The sequence below is a fragment of the Symphalangus syndactylus genome, chromosome 19 (genome assembly GCF_028878055.3).
Source record: "Symphalangus syndactylus isolate Jambi chromosome 19, NHGRI_mSymSyn1-v2.1_pri, whole genome shotgun sequence".
NCBI lineage: Eukaryota > Metazoa > Chordata > Mammalia > Primates > Hylobatidae > Symphalangus > Symphalangus syndactylus.
Window position 1 is genome coordinate 91,854,729 of NC_072434.2, and position 27,296 is coordinate 91,882,024.

The following is a 27,296-nucleotide window of genomic DNA, read 5'->3' on the forward strand; positions in this document are numbered from 1 at the left end:
AGCACTTTGGGAGGCCAAGGCAGAAGGATCGCTTCAGCTCAGGAGTTTGAGATCAGCCTGGGCAATGTAACAAGACCTTGTCTCTACTAAAATTAAAAAAAAAAAAAAAGATTAGCGTAGTGTGATGGCACACGCCTGTGGTCCCAGCTACTTGGGGGATGGGGAGCGAGGATCGCTTGAGTCTGGGAGGTACAGGCTGCAGCTGAGCCCTGATCATGCCACTGTACTCCAGCCTGGGCAACAGAACAAGACCCTGTCTCAAAGACAAAAACAAATGAAAAAGCACAAGAAGGTAGTTGAGGGTAGTAGGATTCTGAGTTATTTAAATATTTTATTTTTTCTTATTTGTACTTAATTTTCTACGTGGCATTGAGAATCTAAATCAAGTTGAATATTGTGCATGTCTTTGTTCTCAAACAGCAGCCATGGCCATAATAATGGCAGGATACCTACAGCTTACTGAGATTCCCTTTCACGTAGCTCCTATCCATTCTACAGATGGAGAACATGAGTTCCAGGAGATTTGTTTACCAGACCAATTTATGCTAGGATGGGACAGAATGGGAGTTAGAGGTGCTGAAAAAATGGAAACCTTTCATGTTACCACATTTCTGTCATTCAGTGACTAAAAACTAACATGGACCTACTTACTTGAGCATTTGAGGATTAATGAGCTGATTTGTGAGTAATCAGATAAGAGAAACAAAGATTTATTTCAGTAGCTCTCAAATTTTAGTAGGGAACAGGAGGACTCCACCCCCAAGAGTTTCTGATTCAGCAGGTTTTAGGTGGATCTTGAGAATTTGCATTTCTAATAAGTTCTCAGTGATGCCGTGTTTCTGGTCAAGGACAGCAATGGTGGAACACATTTCTTAGTGCCTTTACTGCTCCATGGATTGGCTGGAGTGGCATCACCTGGGAACTTGTCAGAAAGGCAGAATATTGATCCCAGTTTGAAAGAGTCAGAATCTGCATTTTAACAGGATCCTCGGGTGATTTGCTTACATGAGAAATTTTGGGAAGCAGCACTTTGGTACATAGGTTGTCAAATAGGAATTAGACAAATCATAAATCCGAAATGGGGTGTTGACATTCCTGCTTGTAATATAGTTTTCTCATGTTTATGATCGATAAAGAAATAATACAAAACTTATAAATAATGATAAAGCACTCCAGAGTCCTGAGTTCTGCCGCTGGTTAACAGTCAATTAAACTTCCTCAGTCCTGATTTCCTCATTGGGAGAAAAAAAGAGTTGGAATAGGTGAGCATATAGTTTCTGATTTCAGCAAATAGATTTTGTGTTGTTGGAAGCTGAAGAAAATCAACCACCTGTGGTGTAAATCCTTCGGCAGGAGACATCATGAATAAGCGATTTCAGTCTCCTGACAGCCACTGCTCAGAGTCAGCTGTTAGCTAATCTCCTGCCGCTGATATTGTGGCCTTGAAATTATCACCAGAACCAGCTTGTGCTTTGTGGCTCTGGTGGGCAGCGTAGGGGAGGAAGTGGAGGACCAGATGCTGGCAACAGGTCTTCCAGGCCCTGCGTTTTCCCCATTGTCATGTTAGTCTTTGAGGTGACAACCAGAACAATGGCTTCTTAACCTACCCCAAATAATTTTGATAACCTTCTATTCTCATCCTTGTTTTTCCTTTTTCGTTCCCATCTTGTCTTTGGAAGTATCAGACCTCTGAGGAAAGGCTATTGACATTTGATCTGATTATCATTGCTAGAGCCGCAAAGAGATATTTTATTTCTAACGTTGTTTTTTTCTTTTCCCCAAGAAGAGGCTTTCTCTTTGTATGTTTGGAAGAGGACAACATATTTGGAATCTTGAGATCTCAGATCTCTGTAACGAACAGTTTGCCTAAGAAATCATGAATCCAGATTAATCACTTTTATTCCAGCAAAAATGCAACTCTCTTATTGCCATTCTTGTGTAATCTTATTATTATGCTCATTTCGGAGGAATAGGGAAGTCCTTACCTTGTTTCATCTTGCAATACTAGAATTTCCTTGAGAGCAAAGTGAACCTGGAGTGATAGATTCACTCTCATGTTTCAGTCTGATTTTTTCCCACTGCATGCCCACGTGTGTGTGTATGAGTGCAGACACACACACACACGCACACTCACATTTTCCTTTCCGCCTCCCCTTTCGAGCTCTTCCTGCCTTCTCTATCATGCGCAGGCCCCTGGCAGCTCGTGGTTGGCAGGAGCATGAACCCGTGGTCAGATGCAACGTCCTGCCTCATGCATTTTCCTCTTGGTGCTTTGGTCAGAACTTCAAGTGGAGTGAAACTCAGGAGCTGAGAAACCGAGTCACTGTGAAAAGATGGGAAATTACCTCCTGCGAAAACTCAGGTGAGTCTTGACTCTTGGTGCTGCCTTTCTTGGGAGAAAGAGAAGAGAGATAAGGAGACTGGACATATGCATTTGTAATGGTGAGGTACATTGTGCTTCTAGAAGGTTGAGCCTGAAGACAGCATCCTCTAGGAGTGCACAGTGACGCCCAGTTGACTCCTTCTCTTGCCTTACTCTGGAAACATGATAGGTTGCCAGATGTAGAAAACAAAAATACTGGATGCTAAGTCACATTCAGATTCCAGAAAAACATTTTTTTTTTTTAGTATGAATGTCCCTCATATAATATTTTGGGCATTATAACATGGGTTGTACTTTACTAAAAAGTTATTCATTGTTTATCTGAAATTCAAATTTAGCAGTGCATCTTGTATTTCATCTGGCAACCCTACACAATTGTCACTTGAATTTTTCTGCTTCTCTTTTTCTTCATGTGGGTGTAGAGCTTAACTTTCCATCCATCAGCTTTGTGGGTTGGTATGAGAATGAACAGTCAGGTCCTTGCAAATTATGGATGCAGGATATGCATTTGAATGCTTTTGACTTTAGTCACACCTTTTTTGGTAATGTTTAGCCTTACACTCTTCCAATACTTCATAATTTGTAGAATGTATTCAGATGACACGCATTATTGTTCTTACATCTTGCTTAATATTAAATGATGGGCTCTACAGCATCCCACTCCTCTGTCCGCTCTCCCAGTCCCCTTCCAGACAATCTTGCATATGATGTGACTACATTGATAGACCCAAGGCAAAACTCTCATCATATCACTCCTGTGCTCCAGTGAGTACCAGGTAGAAATATGACTGGACAAAAAGGATATGACCTAACGCTAATAGACGGAGTGGAAAATCCCAGCAAGTCTTGTTCTGTCTGTTTAGATTCTTCTTGACCTCTCTGTGCAGCATTCCTTACTTACAGATATGGGGCAGAACACTCTCCGGAATGGGGGCTTATGACCTATAGTCAAACAAAATAGGTCAGAGAAGCTGTCTTTATGAGGCAGCAGTTTGTCTTCCCCACAGCTGATGGTTCATGCAGTCTCCTTTCACCAGGTTAAATAGTTCAGCTGTCCCTTGACGTCTTCATTTAGTCTTTCAGTAAATTCATGTTTGTTAAAGAGCTTAAGGGGGGCTGGGCATGGTGGCTCATGTCTGTAATCCCAGCACTTTGGGAGGCCCAGGCGGGTGGATCACGAGGTCAGGAGATCGAGACCATCCTGGCTAACATGGTGAAACCCCATCTCTACTAAAAATACAAAAAATTAGCCGGGCGTGGTGGCGGGCACCTGTAATCCCACCTACTTGGGAGGCTGAGGCAGGAGAATGGCATGAACCCGGGAGGCGGAGCTTGCAGTGAGCCAAGAAAGCACCACTGCACTCTAGCCTGGGCGACAGAGCAAGACTGTGTCTCAAAAAAGAAAAAAAATGCTTAAGGGTTCATGGATGGAGAAGGCCCATCAAAATTCAGGATGAGCATGAGTCTGGGAGTAGATGGAGGAAAAATGAGACAATTGTGCTAAGAGATAAATTCAATTATTTACCTAAAGAAAAAATGCTTCCCTTCTTTTAAAGTTAACCAATATTTATGGAAAGCCTAGGTAAGGCAATGGTCTTGGTTGCAAGAAAAAATTAAACATGGAAGGAAAATGGATATGGAAGCAAATTTTAAAAATGGATAGGCCCCTTCAAAGAACATCGTACTTAATCACTCTGACTCAGCTTTAAAAAAATAGACATTACGTGGCTCAGATAATTAAAATTGAGAGAGAATTAAAACATGTCAAGGTTGCCTTTGCTATAAAATTATGAATCTAACATGTAATTTATGATGCGAAGTCATCCGTCATTTCCATTACACCACAATGGCTTCTTTTAAAGATACAGCAGGTGCTAATGTGTTCTAGGTAGAAGCACAAACAACGAAATGTAGAAATAAAAGGAAGGAAGGAAAGGAATTCTGATTTGGGATAGCAGGAAGGAAGGACCTGTTTGAGGAATTGCCATTTGGATTGTGCTGTAAATGTTAGGCAGACTTACAAAGCAGGAAAAGATGGTCCAAGCTGAAGGGACAACCTGTGAAAATGTATGAGTTTCAAGTATATGGTATTACTGTCAATAATTGGAGCATATTGTTCAGAGATGACTCCAATAGCAGAAGAAGTTGAGAATGAAGTTGCGGGTCTGATAATGAAGGGCCTTCAAAGGCACGTAGAAAGTGATAAAGCAGTGAACATTTATAAGCTGGAGAAAAATGCAATGTGGCATGTATTTTAGGAAGAAATGTCTATTCTCAGTGAGTATGGAGGAGTGACACAGAGAGAAGTAGACAACAACCTCTTAAAATATACCAAAGAAGATGCAGGGACAAAAGGAAAACTTCCCCTTTGCTCCCTGAAGATTCTCTGAAATCAGCTGAGAAAAGGCAGATTAATAGGACAAAAGGCATACAAATTTATTGGTCATCATTTTATGTGACACAGGAACCTCAGAATGAAGACCCAAAGATGCAAAGGAAACTGTCCATTTCTATGCTTAGGTTCAACAAATTTTGGATAGCCATGTAGAAATATGATTGGACAAAAAGGATATGACCTAATGCTAATAGACAGAGTGGAAAATCCCAGCAAGTCTTGTTCTGTTTCGATTTTTCTTGACCTCTCTATACAGCATTCCTTACTTACGGGTATGCGGCAGAACACTCTCTGGAATGGGGGCTTGTGACCTACAGTCAAACAAAGTAGGTCAGATAATGTCTTTATGGCCGGTTCTTACACAGAAAGATAGAGGGAAAGTTAGAGTCATCTTACTAATTTTATGGCTGGCTTTGGGGAAAAGAGGTTCTGGTTTCTATCAATCACCTTGGGGAAGAGGGATTCTAATTTCTATGGCTAGCCCTGGGTAGGAAAGAGTTGCCACAGAGGGGAGGGCAGGAGAAAGAGAGAGCTGCTTCTGAGGCTTTTATTTTTGAGTATCATTTTCTGAGACCCAACAAAGAGATGGTAAAGAGCTGAAATTCATCAGGAACAATCAAAATGAAGAGGAAATTCAGTGAAAGTAAATGCATTCCCAAGGAGTCACCTTGGTGTGTGTCAATCATTTGGATCACAGATGTGGTGTGAGAGAAGACTGGAGAATGTCCTCTAGAACACAGATGCAGAGAGGCTCCTGTTGCTCTGACCCTGCTTGTCAGAGGCCTGTTACCTTGGGCAGTACCTAATTTGCAGCCTGATAATTGGCTGCAGATGAGTCTGGGGGAGGTAGCTGCTGCTTTCTAGCCTCTGACTAGCAATAGGGTGAAATAAATGTTGACGTCGCCCATGGGCAGTGTCCATCACATACCCTCTTTAGTCTTTATTTCAAAATTGATTTAGTTCTTTGAAGACTTTATCCTCCCATATAAATTTATACACAAATTCTGAATTTGTGTATTGTATAAAAAGTGCCAGCTTGAATTTGGATTCAGATAACATTGTGAATATAGAGATCTATTTGCAAATTCTTCTATGTTTATGCAGATACACTATATATATTATATATTTAATTTAATATATAATATTAATATATAATAGATTTTATAATATCTATTATATATAATAATATATATAATATATAATTATATTATTATATATATATATTTTTTGAGATAGAGTCTTGCTCTGTCACCCAGGCTGGAGGGCAGTGGCATGATCTAGGCTCACTGCAACCTCTGCCTCCCGGGTTCAAGCGATTCTTCTGCCTCGGCCTACCGAGTAGCTGGGACTACAGGCACGCACCACCATGCCCGTGTAAGTTTTGTATTTTTAGTAGAGATGGGGTTTCACCATATTGGCCAGGCTGGTCTTGAACTCCTGACCTCGTGATCCACCTGCCTCGGCTTCCCAAAGTGCTGGGATTACAGGTGTGAGCCACCGTGCCTGGTTTATGCAGATATACTATTAATACACCAATCAAAACAATTATTTATAACTACATTTATTCAAATCTTCTTTAATGCATTCTAATAGAGCTTTAATTTTTTGTTTTTATTTTATTCTTTGTTAGATAGATTTCTAGATATCATATGCAACGGTAATAAATCTATGAATGACATTTTTTCCTAGCCTGTTATTGTTGGAATGTTATTGAATTTCGCAAAATGACTTTGTATCCACTAGCCTTGTTGAATTTCTCATTTTTTTCATGGCTTTTTAATCCTACTGGGTTTACATAGTTAATAGATCATCTATGAAGTTAAAGATTTTTGTATTCTTTTTTTGTTTCTTACAAATCTTATAGGTACCTTTATCATGTTTTATAGCATAGTTATGTTTAACAATGTCAGAATTCTTAGGCATCATTGTCTTGTAACTGATCATAATAACTTTTTTCTAAATTGTTTTTATTAAGGTTGCTGTATATTTTTGACATTTATATTTGGCATTTATGTTTTTGGCATATTGCCTGTATCAAAATAAGGAGATTCTACTTTTTAAAAAAGTATGTAGAGATGAGATTTCACTATGTGGCTCAGTCTGGAGTGCAGTGGCTATTCACAGATGCAATCAGAGTGCACTACAGCTTTGAACTCCTGGCCTCAAGTGATCTTCTGCCTCCGCCTCCCAAGGAGCTGGGATTACAGGCATGCACCACTGCGCCCAGCTCTTCTGGGGGGTTTTATTGTTAATAAGGACCAAACATTATCAAATGCAGTTTTAAACTATTGAGATAACCTCATGATTCTTCTTTTAGACTTCTAAAGTGGTTAATTACGTTAATAAATATTTTTGCTAATTACCTATCTTTTAATTTCTGGGAGAAATCTCATTTGATTGTGATGTGTGCAATTTTACTATAGTTTTAGATTTAGTTAGCTTACATTTTATTGAGGATTATTGCATCTATTTTCATGATTGAGTTGGACCTGTGATTTTTTAAAATTTGATTTATTTAATTTGAAATGAAAGTTTACCAATCTCCTTAAATGGGTTGGCATCATTTCACATTTTTCTACTTTCTGGAACATCTTATATATGAGAGAGTATATTTGTCAGTTGAAGTTTGGTAAATTGTGTATGCAGCTGTGTAAGCTGGATTTTTTTGTTATTGATGGTATTCATGTGTCAGTTTTTGTATTTCATTTTTTCCAAATATTATTCATTTTAAGCCATCATGTTTATTATACATAATTCTTCATCATGCTTGTTTTATGTCTGTAATACTTATTCTGAACTTTCTGTTTTCATTATATTTTTGTCTCCATTCCCTATTTCTTTAGTTGGTCTTTCCAGACTTTTGCTGTCTTACTGATATTATTCTTTCCTAAGATTTGGTTCCTGTCATATTTATTTTTACCCACAACTTTCTTGTTTCCTTTTTCTTCTCCCAACTTCTTAAGATAAATGCTTACTTTGTCATTATTAGTCATTTATGTTTTCTTATGAATGTATTTTAGCAAGCTATTTTCTTCACACTTAACTTTATCCTTCAAATAGTCTTGTGTAGCTTGCATTATAATTTTATTCTGTGTTTTTAGAAAGTTCCTTTATGATTCCCTCTTTAACATAAGGATTATTTAGAATATTACTTATGCCTAGACATGTATACTTTTGGTTATAGCTTATTGGGTTTTAATTTTACTGCTTGATAGTTGGAGAAATCAAGTGCAAATTGTTGATTTTGGGGGATGTTTATTAAGACTTTCTTTGTGGAGTTATGAAGTCATAAGTCAACATCCAACATTTAGAAAGTTTAAAAATAAGAAGAAAAAACACAGAAGGTATAAAAAATTATTCATAATCTTAATTCTTTGGCCAAGATACACTTAAAGCTTAATAAAATACCTATTTTTAAAAACAATAGAGTATTAGTTGATTTATTAATTTGGTCAACAAATTTTTGTACATCACCTATGGCCTGATATTATCTGAATTCCTCTGGATTAAGAAAAACACTTTTTACTTTATTCGCAGTAGAATTTAGTATCCAGCTATGTTCAGTAATATAATGATGTGGAATTCCAATTAGGTCCCTACTGATGTTAAATACTTTCCTGTCTTGTTTTCAACTTTAAAATACAAACATCCTTTAGATGTGTAAGTCAATGAATCACTAATAACCCCGAGGGCAATTATTTTACGAAATTCTTTCTTTATTGACCAGTTTAGGAAGATGGAATCGTGAGAAAACTGGATTCCAGGAAAAGGGGAAAAAAGGAGACACTTAAATTACTTTTTACCTGATTTACAATCTACCCTATTAAATAAACATTACATCCATATTTGACTGCGATTGTGACTATTACACAAAATCTCTACATCAGCAACTGATTCTATAAAAAGCCCCCACCTCTGTAAATTGCTATTCCTTTTTATTTAACAAATATATTCTTTGCCTAGTGGCCTCGTGTGTTGATACCTAGCAATGTTTCTTGAACATATACATATGAGCTCTATTCAGGGAAGACACTTTCTCAGCGTTGGTTCGAAATGCTTTCCCTGAATACTGCTGGTAAGCAGAGGTGAGGCTCTTACATGTAAAGCTACCTAGAAGCAGAAGGATAGACCAGTGCTGCAGATGTGATAATAGAGGAAAAGAGAACCATCAAGGAAACACTATGTTTGGACAACTGGTGGAGTAGAAAGTTTGATTAACCAAGTCACAAACACAAGCTGCTAACTATTGCGTTAACCATGCAAATCACCTGATTTCCCTCACTTCATTTAGTGTTTGCCTGATTATCGTAAAGATGATGATAATTGATGGCAAAACACCAAGAGTAATATGAAAAAATCAGCTTTCCTGAATGTATGTAAAGATCCCAATGTCTTACCTGCACATGGATGCCCACATGCAGCAGGGCCCAGAGAAGCTTGCTCTGGTTCAGTGGGCCAAGACTGACAGTCCTCATAGTCCACAAAGGTGTGTACAAGCAGATCATCTTGCCTCAGGTTGTTGCAGAAGTGACACTTCCCTGTTGTTAAGGTCTTTATAGCTTCTTGGGAGCTCTCATGTCTTCTGGAGATTTAGGAAGTTTGCATGTCGGGTCACAGTAAATCTTCAGACTGACAGAATCAAAAGTCAGACTGTGGGCATTCTGTCCCGCCAGAGGCCTGGTCTCTGTGGTTAATTTCTGAAATGCATTCTACCTGTGACTGCTTATTGATTTTCAAGGAAAGGGAAGTTTGTCAAAAAGAAAAGGCAGGTTTTGTTTTAATGGTACAGAAAGTTAGAGAAGAAGGTGAAAAAATGTGGAGGGCAGTAACAATCTCTCTTTTTTCTTATGTGTTTCCATATAGTTGCCTGGGAGAGAATCAAAAGAAGCCCAAGAAAGGAAACCCAGATGAGGAAAGAAAACGGTAAGAACAGAGCATATCAGAGTTTTTTTTTGTTGTTGTTGTTGCTGTTGTTTCGTTTTTTCTCTGAGATTACTTCCAGAGTCTCTGCCCCACTAGAACTAACACCTCTTAGGGCCACTAGAGTAGAGTTCTTTGGTGATTACCTGCATGACTTGGCAGCAGATTAGACATTGACTCCGTCTAAATAAGAAAGACAGGGTATTAGCCACATGTTTTGTTTCTATTGATTATATAATATGAGTGTAGAAACATAAAGATAGAATAAAGGATGTTTGGTTTTGGTTGGTTATATGCAGTGGCCATATTTCCCACCTTTTCCTCACAAGTAGCCAGAATAATCTTTGGGAAACATGTCTCATTATGCCTTTTCCTTGCCTGAGACCATTCAATTGTTCTTCATTGCATTCAGAATAAAATGCAAACTCTTCACCAGGGCCTACAATTCCATAAGGATTGGATTCTGCATCTCTCTCATCTGGTTCCTCACCCTCTACCTTCATTCACTATCTTACACGCATTCTCCTTTTATTTGATGTTCTTCAAGCCACCAAACTCAGCCTCACTTTAGGGCATTTCTACAAGCTGGTCTTTTACTGCACAATTTAAAAAAATTTCCGTATTTGCACTTGGACTGATTGATAATGTCTCCTCCTGGAGATGCTGGCCCTCATGCCCTTCTCTGAAAGATTATGGAGGAACTTTGCTTCTGCACCCCATGGTTTTATGGCACTAGAACCTACTTATATTTGTTGTGGCCTTTATCTGAACTTGTAACTCTATATGTCATTTGAGCTCTTTATAATCCACTTCCTTCATAGACCATACGCACTTTAAAGTAGCATCTGTTTCACTTGCTAGCATATATCTGTTGCTCAACCCTTACAAGACACTCAACGGAAAAAAGAAAAAAAATGGAGAGGAAAAATGGTAGATATCTAGATGTTGATATCTTGCCTCAGCTTAGATGAGCAGAAACACCCTGCCTTGTTGGTTAACTGTAGGCTTTTCGTATTTTTGCACTAAGCTCTTTTTAAATCATTTCATCTCAATGTCTTGGTTTCTGTCTCTGAGATGGCTTCTCCTTCTCTTCCATGGTATGAAGGGGCAGAGGATTGAGGAGATGAGTCAGGTATCTGTTGGTGATATGAAATGATGTTTGCAGGCATCAGCCCCCTCCTAAATGTTTGAACGACACTTTCCTGCACAAAGGAGAGAGTTGGCTTCATGAGTCAGCCCTCAGGGACAGTGGAGTTGGCTATGCCTATCTTGTGACCCTTTCTCACGCTCCCCCCACTACCCCCACTGCCCTTACGGTTCGTAGCTGGAGAGGAGATAGCAATGATTTGGTGATGTTATTGAACCAAGGTTCTTTTATCAGCTGCTGTGAATCAGTTCTGTATAGCGTCTTTTAAACTAGACTTTTAATTTAGGCATTCACATTAGGCATTTAATTTAGGCATAAACTAGTCATTTAAACTAGGCTTTTGTTTCATCATGTCTAAAGTGAGATCTGCACTAGATGTCATTCTCTAATATTTTTCTGTTAAAGGAACTGAAGTGTTAACATTTTCAAATACCAGCAAGTCTTTATTACAAGCAGACAATAACTAAATGTAGATAAATTAAATGTCGTTAGGGTTTTCTCGTGCAAGGAAATTTTAGGAGCACGACTCATGGAATTTTCACTAGTCACCATGGTGAGGAAGATCTGACCCATTTTACCATTCTAGTCAATTGCAGTCAAATATGTGTTTCACATGGGCTAAGAAGTCAGTTTCCTTTTTGGCTAATTTCACAGGATGATGTCTATTGAATAAAGTTGGATTTTCTACATCTTCCTGAGTCAATTTTGATAATTGGATTCTTACCAGAATATTATTCATTTAAACATACTGGCAGAAAAGACAGTATGAGCTTTTTCAAGTCACTTTAACTTTTAAAATGTAGGCTTATATAGGTATAGTACAGTAAAATTCACCCTTCTTATATATACAGTTTGATAAGTTTAGGAAAAACATACACAGTCATGTAATCACCACAATCAAGATACAGAATATTTCCACCACCCCTCCCTTTCCCTTCAACCCCTGGCAACCACTGATCTGATTTCTGTTTTGCATTTTTTCCAGGATGTCATAGTGTCATGCTTTTATCTTTATTGCATTCTTATTTTTGCTTTCCTTAGTTTTTTAAATTGTTGCTATTCTAATTGTTTTGAATTCAAAACTTAATAATTTTGTTCTCAACTTTTCTTGTTTAGGAATGGAAGCATATATGAATATAAACTTTCCCTCTAAATAATATTTTACCTGTATCCTATGTGTAATTAAAGGAAATACTATTATTGTCTAATATTTTGCAACTTTTAATTTATTCCTGGACCTGAGTAGTTTTTAAATTTCAAATATTGTTTTATAGTCTTAAATATAATTTAAATTTTATTTCATTGTTACCAGTATCTGTGTGGTCTGTGTTATTTCTGCTTTATAGATTTCATTAAAGTCTTCTTTGTCCTATATGTTAACTTTGAGACAAGTTACTTACATTCTCTAAATTTTGGGTTCTTCATATGCAAAATAGCCTTAAAATACTACAATTTTAGCTTGTGTTTATGGAAAAAGAAACCACTGCCTATTTCATTGGCACGATGGCTGTCTGGCACCAACACTCAACACATACTAGCTGGTATCTGTGCACATCATTATGTGCCTAGATTTTGAAAATATATTACGTAATCTTTTGTTCAGAGATCATAATTTTGAAATTTGTCTGCTAGAGAAACATTATTGTGTATTTCAGATATTCATTATCATTATTTTTCCTACTTGTTATCAGCTGAGAGAAATTAATCTACTGGTTTATTTGAGTTACCTTTCAGGTTTTCTTTTTCTTTCTTTCACATGGATCCTAAATAGTTTGGTGTGTAGCAGTTCATGACAGTATTAAGTGTTTGTCGGTTTTAATCTTCATCATGCCATCTCCTGTCCAGCTCTTTTTCTGAAATGACGGTCTTGCTAAAGTCTTCATCTTCTGGAGTGTGAGAAGGTCCCTGTGATGGGAGATCGAGGACACCAGGGGACATTGCAGGCAGCTTCCTCTAGGATAGGGAGGATAGAGGGAGGTCCTGTTTCATTAGTAGTGCCCAGTCTAGTCCCCATATATCAATCTATATTCATTTACGAAGGCTCTCATAGCGAAGTACCATAGACTGGGTGGCTTAAAGAACCAAAATGTTCTTTCTCACAATTACGGAGACTGGAAGTCTGAGATCAACATGTTGGCAGAGGTGGGCTGTTTTGTGAAGTCTGTCTTTGGCTTGTAGATGACTGTCTTTTCCCTGAGTGTTCGTATTGTCTTCCTTCTGTGTTATGACTGTGTTCAAATTTTCTGTTCTTATAAAGACACCAGTCATACTGAAATAGGGCCCAATCTTATGACCTTGTTTTAATTGAATTACCTCTGTTAAGATCCTATCTCCAAATGCAGTCACATTCCGAGGTTCTGGGGATTAGGACTTCAACATGTGGATTTTAAGGGGACACAGTTTAGTTCATGAGAGATGTCAAGAAAATCTAAGAGGATTCCTAGAAATCCAGGAATTCCTGCCGCTGTCTGGAAGTTTCCAGTGGCCACAGCATGCAGAATTGTTCCACTGTATTTAAGACAGAGTGGACAACCAGTAGGTGCTGATAATCCACAGCCTGGACTTAGACAGGTTTGGATTTTGTGGTTAGAGCCTCAGAATGACAGATAACCAAGTGGCGGAATTCTTCATTCACCAACTGCTTTGTTACATAATTTCACATTTTACAAAGTCCAAATGTGGTTGTGCAGTAATGTTTGCTTTATTTCTTTCCTAAAGACCTCATAGGTTTTATATTATCTCAGTACTAAGACATTTGACAATACATTTTCTTTCCTCGGACAGTAATACAGTTCTTGGATCCTATCTTTCTCCTCACAACTTAGTGAGCGTAATTCCACTCTGCAGCTATGGAGTGGGGCCACCTTAAGCCGCCTTCCTGATGACTTGGTTTTACATACATTTTCCCCATGAAAGTTCAAAAACTCATTATTTGTTCCCTACCCCCACCCCAATCATGTATTTTCTTTTATACATATGTCTTTATTTTAAATTTTTTTCTTGCCTTTCTTGAGCTATGATTGAAAAACAAAAATTGTACATATTGAAGGTATACAATATGATGTTTTGATATGTATATACGGTGAAGTGATTACCACTATAAAGTACACTAACAACTTAATATATTTATTATCTCACACAGTTACCATTATTTTTGTGTGTGTTGAGAATGCCTGAGATCCACTCTCTTAGCGAATTTCAAGCACACGTTGTCACTGACTATAGTCACCATATCTCAGTGTTCCATGCCGTTTGTTTTTTCCCCTGTGAAGCCAGTTTTCAGATTTAAGTATTTATTTTATGACTTTTCTCTCGTTATACTTGTTTCATTTGATTAGTTTTTTTTTTTGAGACTGAGTCTCGCTGTTGTCACTGGGGCTGGAGTGCAATGGCGCGATCTCAGCTCACTGCAATCTCCGCCTCCTGGGTTCCAGCAATTCTCCCACCTCAGCCTCCCAAGTAGCTGAGACTACAGGTGCACACCATCATGCCTGGCTAATATACACCTTTTTTGTACAGACGGGGTTTTGCCATGTTGCCCAGTCTGGTGTCAAACTTCTGGGCTTGAGTGATCCACCTGCCTTGGCCTCCCAAAGTGCTGGGATTACAGGCATGAGCCACCATATCTGGCCTATTTTTAAAACTGATATAGCATACTTGTACATATTTGGGGGGTACGTGTGATATTTTGATACATGTATACAATGTGTAATGATTAAATCAGAGTACTTGTGATATCCATCTACTCAAACACCAATCTTTTCTTTGTCTTGGGAACATTACAATACTTTTCTTCCAGCTATTTTGAAATATACAATAAATTATTGTTAACTATAATTTTCCCCACTGTGCTATCAAATACTAGGACTTATTTGTTCTAGCTAACTATATTTTTGTACCTATTAGCTAACTTCTCTTGATTATTTCCTCTCCCATTAATGTTGTTTTAATTTAATATAAAAATGTTATTCTCTACAGTTGTTTTCCTGGTTTAGGCCAGTCCATTTTCCTTCTCCATTGATTATTGTTAATAATTATTCCAATAATTGTGCCTTCTCCATTTATTATTGTTAATAGTTATTAACAGATATTATTTTTCTGCTTCTAAAATATTGTTTCTGCTTTTTTTGTTTTGCTTTTGTTACGCAGTTCATCTTTGTAACTTTGTGCTTAGTACTCTGAACGAAAGTAGATCATTTGTGAGATAAAATTGTGTGTATGCGTGTGTGTTTAAGGAGGGTGCAGAAGAGAAACAAGCTATGGCTGTGACTGAGCCAAACTGAGGGCAGCTCACTCGGTGCTGTAAAGCCAAAAACATCCACACAGAGGGTTGCAGCAGGACCAGGGAGGCGTCTATTTGCCGGTCACCAAGCAAAGAGAATCGATCCCTCAGGCTTAAGGCCTGTCCTTTTCAATGGCTGACAATCAAGGGTTTTTAAAGGCAGGGGTAAATTTCAGGAAAGCGGAATTTACAGGCAAAATTGTGAATCAATACATGGAGATTATAGTTGGTTTGGCCTAAAAAGTTGAGATACCTTGAAGCTGACGGGGAAGGGTGCCTTATGGGTCATAGGTGGAGTGAAAGATTCTTTGATTTGCAATTGTTTAAGGAAGCAAAGCTTTGTCTAAAAATATGCAGTCAAGAGAAAGGAACGCTAAGGTTTGGCTCCTGGGCATGACTTTCTCAGGCTCCTCAGGAAGAAATTTAGACAAAGCATGGCAGTGGGAGTTCAGTCCTCAGCGCCCCCATGCCTGAGGTCCGTGTGCCAGAGCATGCATGTGGTGGAGATCCAGGTTTCCTCCTGCTTATGAGGCTGCTCATTTACTTCTCAGGGCTGGCTGGGTGCCTGGAATTTCCCTTGAAGAAACTCATGACTTTCCTTTATTTCCTTGCTTGTGAGTGCCCGACAGGCTTCCAAGAGGGGCCTCTGTTTTGTTGCAAAATCCAGGCAGTGATTGTGGCATGTCGTTTTAGAATACTTCCTCACAAAATATTTTTCCCTCAGCCCAGGCACATCTCTCTGCTGTGTAACTGGCTGTCCTTGAGGCGGGCAGCTCATTACAAGTTATATCCTTTTTTCATATTTCCCCTTAAATTCTGGAGTCTGACTGACAGAGAAATAAAAGGTAATATGCTGGTAACCCCATCTCCTCCCTACCGCGTTTGAATCCTCTTTATTGTGTAAATTGTGTCCCTTTAAAAATAATCTCTCTTTCTTTCATCACTGGCCCACACTTTTTTTTTTAAATTTATTTTTATTTTGATTTTTGAGATGGAATCTCGCTGTCACCAGGCTGGAGTGCAGTGAAACGATCTTGGCTCACTGCAACCTTCGCCTCCCAGGTTCAAGCAATTCCCCTGCCTCAGCCTCCCGAGTAGTTGGGACTATAAGTGCATGCCACCGAACCCAGCTAATTTTTTTTCTTTTTTTTGTGTTTTAGTAGAGACGGGATCTCACTGTGTTAGCCAGGATGGTCTCGATCTCCTAACCTCGTGATCTGCCTGCCTCAGCCTCCCAAAGTGCTGGGATCACAGGCATGAGCCATCCCACCTGGCCACCACACTTATTAATGTCTATTACTGTAAGGTTTTAGTTAGAATTTGTAAGACCCTCTCACTTGCGTTTAAGGATTTATACACCCTCATCAAGAATAGCAGAAAAATAAATTTCAAATCTTTCAATTTTCTCTCTTGAATTGTCCTAAATTTCATCATATTATACGTATGTTTTCCGTGCGTGTAATAATATATGTAGTCTGATAAGCTAATAATTCCCTTAGCTTCATGCTATATGGAGCTTTGTTTTCCACTTTTCATTGTCTAGATTTTTGTGGTTTTTCAAAAAAGGCTGGAGTAAGCAGCCTTTTAATTGTATTTAATATTTTCATGGAAAATCTAACAATGGCCTTAGGTTAAGGGCAACCAAATGCTTTGAAAGGCATTTTCAGCTTTGGAGAACCTGGAGTATCTCATGTTATGATCTCTTTCCTTGTAGGCAGGAAATGACTACATTTGAAAGAAAACTTCAAGATCAAGATAAGAAAAGTAAGTCATGGCTGTATAATATTTTTCATAGTAGGGAAGTGCAAATTTAAGCATCCAATTAGCAGACACTCTTGAGCCTCTTGTAATAACATATTGGAGAAGAGGCTGCTTGGAGTTCTTACTCTTTCATAAAACTGATCACATCATTCTTGGTATTAAAGTAATATTTGTATATTATTTTTTGAGCGACATTTAAGAAACTTCTGTGGAAAGAAGTTAACCAAAATTCTACTGTTTTTAATTTGTATACTGGTGTTCTAAAATAGGGCCTCTGAATATTAGCAGGTGATAAAAAGTGTATTTTTTTTTTTTTTCTGAGACGCAGTCCCACCCGATCGCCCAGGCTGGAGTGCAGTGTCGTGATCTCGGCTCACTGTAATCCCCTGCCTTCCGGGTTCAAGCGATTCTCCTGCCTCAGCCTCGTGAGTAGCAGGGATTACAGGCAGACACCACCACACCCGGCTAATCTTTGTATTTGTAGTAGAGACAGGGTTTCACCATGTTGGCCAGGCTGGTCTCAAACTCCTGATCTCATGATCCACCTGCCTCGGCCTCCCAAAGTGCTGGGGTTGCAGATGTAAGTCACCATGCCCGGCCCCTAAAAAAGTGTATTATTTTGTTCTCAAGAAGTTGAAAGAAGCTGGTGGTGCACTCCTATAGTCCCAACTACTTGGGAGGCTGAAGTAGAAGGAATCCTTGAGGCCAGAAATTAGAGTCCAGCCTGAGCAATGTAGTAATAGCCTGTCTTTAAAAAAAAAAAAAAAAGAATTTGCTCTGTTTGCCATAGTATCTAGGTATAGTAATCATGTAATTACTCAAAATCGACAGTTATGAATAACAGGGCTCAGCCCCTGTGGACAAGTATATCTAAAGGAAACTCTCTGTTTATTTTTACCCCCAACTTTATTGAGGTATAACTGACCAATAAAAATTGCCTATATTCAAGGTGTGCAATGCGATGATTTGATATATGTATACATTGTGTAATGATTACTACATCAAATTAATATATACATCACTATACATAGCTACCATCTTGTATGAATGTGGGGACATAAGTGCACTTGAGATGTATTCCCTTAGCAAATTTCAAATAAAGAATACTACGTTGCTAACTAACAAGCAATGGGGAAAGGATTTCCTATTCAATCCATGCTGCTGAGTTAACTGGCTAGCCATATGGAGAGGACGGAAACTGGACCCCTTCCTTGTGCCATATACAAAAATTAACTCAAGATGGATTAAAGACCCAAACGTAAAACCCAAAACTACAAAAACCCTGTAAAACAACCTAGGCAATACCATTCAGAACATAGGAATGAGCAAATATTTCATGATGAAGCCATCAAAAGCAATTGAAAGAAAAGCAGAAATGGACAAATGGGATCTAATTAAACTAAAGTATTTCTGCACAGCAAAAATAACTAACAAGAGTGAACAGATGGCTGGGCACAGTGGCTCATGCCTGTAATCCCGGCACTATGGGAGGCCAAAGTGGACAGATCATGAGGTCAGGAGATTGAGGCCATCCTGGCTAACACAGTGAAACCCCGTCTCTACTAAAAATGCAAAAATTAGCTGGGCGTGGTGGCATGTGCCTGTAGTCCCAGCTACATGGGAGGCTGAGGCAGGAGAATTGCTTGAACCCAGGAGGCAGAGGTAGCAGTGAGCCGAGATAGCGCCATTGCACTCCAGTCTGGGCGACAGAGCAAGACTCCGTCTCAAAAAAAAAATTAGTAGTGGATTTCAGATTCACAGATATGTAATTTGCTTCAGCATTCACAGATGGAATCAACATGAATCTGCATATTTGTATGTAACTTGAAATAGTTACTTGTGTTATTTCTGCACCTATCTCTATAGCGAGTGTTCATTTTAAAGAATTGTATGATTTTCCTGTGCTATTTACATAAAATTTATATCTTAAATTTGCAGCTATAATCATTCTTTATGCTTATCATATTGCATTGACATAGCACATTTATGAACAACATTTTGTTAGCAAATTTTGAAATCCATTTTATTCAGCACATTAATGTGCTTTATTTACACAAAGAACATACTATTGATGCTATCTCAGAACACATGTTCTTTCTTGATTTTGTCACTCAGTCTTGAGAACTTCAATTATAAGATGGGATAATGTCAGATGTTTAGATAATAGGCCTCTGCAGTTTTATTACTTCTACATTCTGTTTTTTTTTTTTACCTTTTCCTTCAATCTGTGATGGTGCAAAAGTCTCACAATGCTTTCCTTTCTTTCTTTCTTTTTTTAATCCTCTAGGCCAAGAAGTTTCATCCACTTCTAATCAGGTAAGTATAAAACAAAAAGCAAGACAAAAGAAAAACACAAACTTTTATTATGTTTGTCTGATAAATGCCAAAATACAGATGATTTATTCAAGAGGAGCATCCGTCTTCCTTTATTTGTAATTTCTAAATGTACTTTTAGAAATCGTTCATATTTTAAAAAATTTATATGGCAGTTATAATGCAGAAATGAAAGTAAATAAAAAACCAAAAAGTATTTCAACTGATCTAGATGAGTAGCAAGTTCTTATTGTTTTGGCCTGAATTCTGCTGAAGTCTAATTTTATTTATTTATTTATTTATTTATTTATTTATTTATTTATTTATTTATTTTTTGAGACACAGTCACACTTTGTCATCAGGCTGGAGTGCAGTGGCACAATCTCGGCTCACTGCAACCTCCACCTCCTGGGTTCAAGTGATTCTGGTGCCTCAGTCTCCCAGGTAGCTGGCTTTACAGGTGCGCACCACCACACCTGGCTAATTTTTTATTTTTAGTAGAGACAGGGTTTCGCTATGTTGGCCAGGCTAGTCTCGAACTCCTGGCCTCAAGTGAGTCCACTGGCCTCAGCCTCCCAAAGTGCAGGGGTAACAGGCATTAGTCACTGTGTCCAGCCTATTATTTTAATTTTCAAAGCTATTATAACAAAAACAGATGAAATTAAGTAAATTTATACTTATAAACTGACCACCATAAAAGATTAATTATTTTTAGCTTTCCACATTCCCTTTCAATCCTTATATCCAGGAATTAGCATTTGCATTCACAAGTATGGCGGAACCTATGACATATGGAAAAAAGTTTATTCCTTTTGATACTACATCATAAAAATTTTGTTGATTTAATTAGTATATATTAAGGTTTTTATTTTTTCCTTCCTTCACTGTCTATGCAATTGAAAATGTGCATAAACTCAATTTTTTCTTAGTATTTTATCTTATAAAAATTATAATGAATAATGACTTATTCATTACTTACTGAGGTCTGATTGTTGCATACATTGCATCTCAGTATGTGTGACCTAAAGTGTAGAAGTGCTTTTCCCTAGATATTTAGAGGCATAATAGCATCCTTCTTTCCTCTTTTATTATTCAAGTAAAATTAAAGCACAATTAGTAGAAGCTTGGAGTGCAGTTTAGCTGCTATAATGAGGTCTCTAAGACACCAGGGCTTGGAGGAAGGGCTTTTTTTTTTCTAGAAACATTTCTTACATTATATATATTTTTATTATTTATTTATTTATTTTTACTTTAAGTTTTGGGATACATGTGCTGAATGGGCAGGTCTGTTACATAGGAATACATGTGCCACGGTGCTTTGCTGCACCTATCAGCCCTTCATCTAGGTTTTAAACCCACCATGCATTAGATATTTGTTCTAATGCTCTCCCTCCCCTTGGCCCCCACACCCCAACAGGCCCCAGTGTGTGATGTTCCCCTCCCTGTGCCCATATGTTCTCATTGTTCAACTCCCACTTATGAGTGGGAACACGCAGTGTTTGGTTTTCTGTTCCTGTGTTAGTTTGCTGAGAATGATGGTTTCCAGCTTCATCCATGTCCCTGCAAAGACCATAAACTTATTCTTTTTATGGCTGCATAGTATTCCATGGTGTATTTGTGGCACATTTTCTTTATCCAGTCTAACATTGATGGGCAGTTGAGTTGGTTCCAAGTCTTTGCTACTGTGAATAGGGCTGCAATAAAAATACATGTGCATGTGTCTTTATAGTAGAATGATTTATAATCCTTTGGGTATATACCCAGTAATGGGATTGCTATGTCAAGTGGTATTTCTAGTTCTAGATCCTTGAGGAATCGCCACACTGTCTTCCGCAATGGTTGAACTAATTTACACTCCCACCAACAGTGTAAAAGCATTCCTATTTCTCCACATCCTCTTCAGCATCTGTTGTTTCCTGATTTTTAATGATCACCATTCTAACTGGCATGAGATGGTATCTAATTGTGGTTTTGATTTGCATTTCTCTAATGACCGGTGATGATTAGCTTTTTTGTCATATGTTTTTTGGCCACATAAATGTCTTCTTTTGAGAAGTGTCTGTTCATATCCTTCACCCACTTTTTGATGGGGTTATTTTTTTCTTGTAAATTTGTTTAAGTTCTTTGTAGATTCTGGATATTAGCTCTTTGTCAGATGGATAGATTGCAAAATTTTTCTCCCATTCTGTAGATTGCCTGTTCACTCTGATGATAGTGTCTTTTGCCATGCAGAAGCCCTTTAGTTTAATTTGATCCCATTTGTCAATTTTGGCTTCTGTTGCAATTGCTTTTGGTGTTTTAGTAATGAAGTCTTTGCCCATGTCTATGTCCTGAATGGTATTGCCCAAGTTTTCTTCTAGGGTTTTTATAGTTTTAGGTCCTACGTTTAAATCTTTATCCAACTTGAGTTAATTTTTGTATAAGGTGTAAGGAAGGGGTCCAGTTTCAGTTTTCTGCATATGGCTAGCCAGTTTTCCTAACACCATTTATTAAATAGTGAATCATTTCCCCATTGCTTGCTTTTGTTGGGTTTGTCAAAGATCAGATGGTTGTAGCTGTGTGGTGTTATTTCTGAGGCCTCTGTTTTGTTCCATTGGTCTATATATCTGTTTCAGTAGCAGTACTATGCTGTTTTGGTTACTGTAGCCTTGTAGTATAGTTTGAAGTCAGGTAGTGTGATGCCTCCAGCTTTGTTCTTTTTGCTTAGGATTGTCTTGGCTATATGGGCACTTTTTTGGTTCCATATGAAATTTAAATAAGCTTTTTTTCTAATTATGTGAAGAAAGTCAATGGTAGCTTGATGGGAATAGCACTGAATCTATAAATTACTTTGGGCAGCATGGCCATTTTCACAATACTGATTCTTCCTATCCATGAGCATGGAGTGTTTTCCATTTGTTTGTGTCCTCTCTTATTTCCTTGAGCAGTGGTTTTTACTTCTCCTTGAAGAGGTCCTTTACGTCCCTTGTAAGTTGTATTCCTAGGTATTTTATTCTCTTTGTAGCAATTGTGAATGAGAGTCCACTCATGATTTGGCTCTCTGTTGTCTATTATTGGTGTAGAGGAATGCTTGTGAATTTTGCACATTGATTTTGTATCCTAAGACTTTGCCGAAGTTGCTTATCAGGTTAAGGAGTTTTTGGGCTGAGATGATGGGATTTTCTAAATATACAATCATGTCATCTGCAAACAGAGACAATTTGACTTTTTCTCTTCCTATTTGAATATGCTTTATTTCTTTCTCTTGCCTGATTGCCCTAGCCAGAACTCTCAATGCTACGTTGAATAGGAGTAGAGAGAGAGGGCATACTTTTCTTGTGCTGGTTTTCAAAGGGAATGCTTCCAACTTTTGCCCGTTCAGTATGATGTTGACTGTAGGTTTGCCATAAATAGCTCTTATTATTTTGAGATAGGTTTGATCAGTACCTAGTTTATTGAGTGTTCTTAGCATGAAGAGGTGTTAAATTTTATTGAAGGCCTTTTCTGCATCTATTGGGATATTCATGTGGTTTTTGTCATTGGTTCTTTTTATGTAATTGATTACGTTTATTGATTTGTGTATGTTGAACCAGCCTTGCATCCCAGGGCTGGAGCCAACTTGATCGTGGTGGATACGCTTTTTAATGTGCTGCTGGATTTGGTTTTCCAGTATTTTATTGAGGATGTTCGCATTGATGTTCATCAGGGATATTGGCCTGAAATTTTCTATTTTTGTTTTGTCTTTGGCAAATTTTTGTATCAGGATGATGCTGGCCTCATAAAATGAGTTAGGAAGGAGTCCCTATTTTTCTATTGTTTGGAATAGTTTGAGAAGGAATGGTACCAGCTCCTTTTTGTACCTCTGGTAGAATTCAGCTGTGAATCCATCTAGTCCCAGGCTTTTTTTGGTTGGTAGGCTAATTAATTACTGCTTCAATTTCAGAACTTGTTATTGGTCCATTCAGGGATTCAACTTCTTCCTGGTTTAGTCTTGGAAGGTGTATGTGTCCAGGAATTTATCCATTTCTTCTAGATTTTCTAGTTTATTTGTGTAGAAGTGTTTGTAGTATTCTCTGATGGTAGTTTGTATTTCTGTGGGATCAGTGGTAATCTCCCCTCTATTATTTTTTAGTGTGTCTATTTGATTCTTCTGTCTTTCTTCATTATTAGTCTGGCTAGTGGTCTATTTTGTTAATCTTTTCAAAAAAACCAGCTCCTGGATTCATCAATTTTTTGAAGGGTTTTTCATATCTCTAGCTCCTTCAGTTCTGCTCTGATCTTAGTTATTTCTTGTCTTCTGCTAGCTTTTGAATTTGTTTGCTGTTGCTTCTCTAGTTGTTTTAATTGTGATGATAGGGTGTTGATTTTAGATCTTTCCCGCTTTCTCCTGTTTGCATTTAGTGCTATAAATTTCCCTCTAAACACTGCTTTAGCTGTGTCCCAGAGATTCTGGTATGTTGTGTCTTTGTTCTCATTGGTTTCAAAGAACATCTTTATTTCTGCCTTCATTTTAGTATTTACCCAGTAGTCATTCAGGAGCAGGTTGTTCAGTTTCCATTTAGTTTTGCAGTTTTGAGTGAGTTTCTTAATCCTGAGTTCTAATTTGATTTGCACTGTGGTCTGAGAGACTTTTTGTTATGATTTCTGTTCTTTTGCATTTGCTGAGGAGTGTTTTACTTCCAAATATGTGGTTGATTTTAGAATAAGTGCTATTTCATGCTGAGAAGAATGTATATTTTGTTGATATGGGGTGGAGAGATCTGTAGATGTCTATTAGGTCCACTCGGTCCAGAGCTGAGTTCAAGTCCTGAATATCCTTGTTAATCTTCTGTCTCACTGATCTATCTAATATTGACAGTGGAGTGTTAAAGTCTCCCACTATTGTTGTGTTGGAGTCTGAGTCTCTTTGTAGGTCTCTAAAGGCTTGCTTTATGAATCTGGGTGCTCCTGTATTCAATGCATATATATTTTGGATAGTTAGCACTTCTTGTTGCATTAATCCCTTTACCATTGTGTAATGGCGTTCTTTGTCTCTTTTGATCTTTGTTGATTTAAAGTCTGTTTTATCAGATTGCAAGCCCTGCTCTTTTTTGCTTTCCATTTGCTTGGTAAATCTTCCTCCATCCCTTTATTTTGAGCGTATGAGTGTCTCTGCATGTGAGATGGGTCTCCTGAATACAGCACACTGATGGATCTTGACTCTTTATCCAATTTGCCAGTTGGTGTCTTTTAATTGGGGCATTTAGCCCATTTACATTTAAGTTTAATATTGTTATGTGTGAATTTGATCCTGTCATTATGATGTTAGCTGGTTATTTTGCTCATTAGTTGAGCAGTTTCTTCATAGTGTCAATGGACTTTACATTTTGGTTTGTTTTTGCAGTGGGTGGTACTGGTTTTTCCTTTGTATATTTAGTGCTTCCTTCAGGAGTTCTTGTAAGGCAGGCCTCGTGATGACAAAATCCCTCAGTATTTCCTTCTCTGTAAAGGATTTTATTTATCCTTCAGTTATGAAGCTTAGTTTAGCTAGATATGAAATTCTGGGTTGAAAATTATTGTCTTTAAGAATGTTGAATATTGGCCCCCACTCTCTTCTGGCTTGTAGGGTTTCTGCAGAGAGATCTGCCATTAGTCTGATGAGATTCCCTTTGTGGGTAATCCAACCTTTCTTTCTGGTTTTCCTTAACATTTTTTCCTTCATTTCAACCTTGGTAATAATCTGATGATTATGTGTCTTGGGGTTGCTCTTCTCAGGAGTATCTTTGTGATGTTCTCTGTACTTCCTGAATTACAACGTTGGCCTGTCTTGCTAGGTTGGGGAAATTCTCCTGGATAATATCCTGAAGTGTGTTTTCCAGCTTGGTTGCATTCTCCCCGTCACTTTCAGGTACACCAATCAAATGTAGGTTTGATCTTTGTTCACATAGTCCCATATTTCTTGGAGGCTTTGTTTGTTCCTTTTCATTCTTTTTTCTCTAAGCTTGTCTTCATGCTTTATTTTATTAAGTTGATCTTCTATGTCTGATATCCTTTCTTCTGCCTGATCAATTTGGCTATTGATACTTGTGTATGCTCCACGAAGTTTTCGTGCTGTGTTTTTCAGCTCCATCAGGTCATTTATGTTTTTCTCTAATCTGGTTATTCTAGTTAGCAATTCCTGTAACCTTTTTCAAGGTTCTTAGCTTCCTTGTATTGGGTTAGAACATGCTCCTTTAGATTGGAAGAGTTTATTACCCACCTTCTGAAGCCTACCTCTGTCAATTTGACATACTCATTTTCAGTCCAGTTTGTTCCCTTGCTGGTGAGTGGTTGTGATCCTTTGAAGGAGAAGAGCCATTCTGGTATTTGGAATTTTCAGCTTTTTTGAGCTGCTTTTTCTTCATCTTTGTGGATTTATCTACCTTTAGTTTTTGCTCTTGGTGACCTTTGTATGGAGTTTTTGCGTGGTTGTCCTTTTTGTTGATGTTGATGCTATTGCTTTCTGTTTGTTAGTTTTCCTTCTAACAATCAGGCCCATATTCTGCAGGTCTGCTGGAGTTTGCTGGGGGTCCACTCCAGATTCTGTTTGCATGTGTATCACCAGTGGAGATTGCAGAACAGCAAAGATTGCTGCCTACTCCTTCCTCTGGAAGCTTTGTCCTGTGGGGCACCTGCCAGATGCCAGCTGGAGCTCTCCTGTATGAGGTGTCTGTCGATCCCTGTTGGGAGGTGTTTCCTTGTCAGGAGGCATGAGGGTCAGGGACCCACTTGAGGAGGCAGTCTGTCCCTTAGCAGTGCTTGAGCACTGTGCTGGGAGATCTGCTGCTCTCTTCAGAGCCAACAGGCAGGCAGGAATATTTAAGTCTGTTGAAGCTGCACCCACAGCCTTCCCTTCTGTAAGCCCCTGACTGGGGCTGCTGCCTTTCTTTCAGAGATGCCCTGCACAGAGAGGAGAAATATAGAGAGGCAGTCTGGCTACAGTGGCTTTGTGGTGTTGCAGTGGGCTCTGTCCAGCCCGAATTCCCCTGTGGCTTTGTTTACACTGTGAGGGGAAAACTGCCTACTCAAGCCTCCGTAATGGCAGACGCCCCTTCCCCCACCAAGCTGGAATGTCCCAGGTTGACTTTGGACTGCTATGCTGGCAGCAAGAATTTCAAGCCAGAGGATCTTAGCTTGCTGGGCTCCATGGTGGTGGGACCCACTGAGCAAGACCACTTGGTTCCCCGGCTTCAGCCCCTTTTCCAGGGGAGTAAACAGTTCTTTCTCATTGGTGTTCCAGGCACCACGGGGGTATGAAAAAAACTCCTGCAGCTAGCTCAGTGGCTGCTCAAATGGCCACTCAGTTTTGTGCTTGAAACCCAGTTTTATGCTTGAAACAAACCCAGGACCCTTGTGGTGTAGGCACCCAAAGGAATCTCCTGGTCTGCGGGTTGCAAAGACCATGGGAAAAGTGTAATATCTGGGCTGGATAGCACTGTCCCTCAAGGTATGGTCCCTCATGGCTTCCCTTGGCTAGGGGAGGGAGTTCCCAGATCCCTTGTGCTTCCTGTGTGAGGTGACGCCCCACCCTGCTTCTGCTCACCCTCTGTGGGCTACACTCACTGTCTAACAAGTCCCAATGAGATGAACTGGGTACCTCGGTTGGAAATGCAGAAATCACCCGCCTTCTGTATTGGTCTTGCTGGGAGCTGCAGACTGGAGCTGTTCCTATTCAGCTTTGTTGTTTTTGCTTAGGATTGTCTTGGCTAAACAGGCTCTTTTTTGGTTCCATATGGAATTTAAAGTAGTTTTTTCTAGTTCTGTGAAGAAAGTCAATGGGAGCTTGACGGAAATAGCATTGAATCTATAAATTACTTTGGGCAGTATTTCCATTTTTATGATATTGATTCTTCCTATCCTTGAACATGGAATATTTTTCCATTTGTTTGTTTCCTCTGTTATTTCCTTGAGCAGTGGTTTTTAGTTCTCCTTGAAGAGGTCGTTCACTTCCCTTGTAAGTTGCATTCCTAAGTATTTTATTCTCTTTGTAGCAATTGTAAATGGGAGTTCACTCATGATTTGGCTCTCTGCTTGTCTATTATTGGTGTACAGGAATGCTTGGGTTTTGGATACCTCAGGTGTAAGAGCACCATCAGGG

At 38.6% G+C, this 27,296-nt stretch overlaps 1 protein-coding gene and 1 long non-coding RNA gene across 10 annotated transcripts in view; one reads left to right on the top strand and one right to left on the bottom strand.

Moving 5' to 3' along the window:
• GCSAML (germinal center associated signaling and motility like) overlaps nucleotides 1–27,296 on the top strand; it is a 65,836-nt gene that overhangs the window by 34,904 nt on the left and 3,636 nt on the right. For 3 of the 9 annotated variants that reach the window (XM_063613572.1, XM_063613567.1, XM_055234303.2), the window contains 4 exons: nucleotides 2,190–2,362; nucleotides 9,642–9,701; nucleotides 16,842–16,891; nucleotides 19,176–19,204. In XM_063613572.1, the coding sequence (XP_063469642.1) occupies nucleotides 2,334–2,362; nucleotides 9,642–9,701; nucleotides 16,842–16,891; nucleotides 19,176–19,204 (168 nt within the window). In that variant the 5' untranslated portion in view covers nucleotides 2,190–2,333. Of the gene's footprint in view, nucleotides 1–2,161; nucleotides 2,363–9,641; nucleotides 9,702–16,841; nucleotides 16,892–19,175; nucleotides 19,205–27,296 lie in introns of all 9 variants that reach the window. The other 6 variants (XM_063613570.1, XM_063613571.1, XM_063613569.1 and 3 more) reach the window with 4 other exon arrangements.
• The window catches only part of LOC129458450 (uncharacterized), a 28,779-nt gene continuing 14,104 nt past the window's right edge, over nucleotides 12,622–27,296 (bottom strand). Inside the window, exon 3 of the long non-coding RNA XR_008649631.1 lies at nucleotides 12,622–12,750. This is a non-coding gene — a long non-coding RNA (uncharacterized lncRNA). The remainder of the gene's footprint in view (nucleotides 12,751–27,296) is intronic.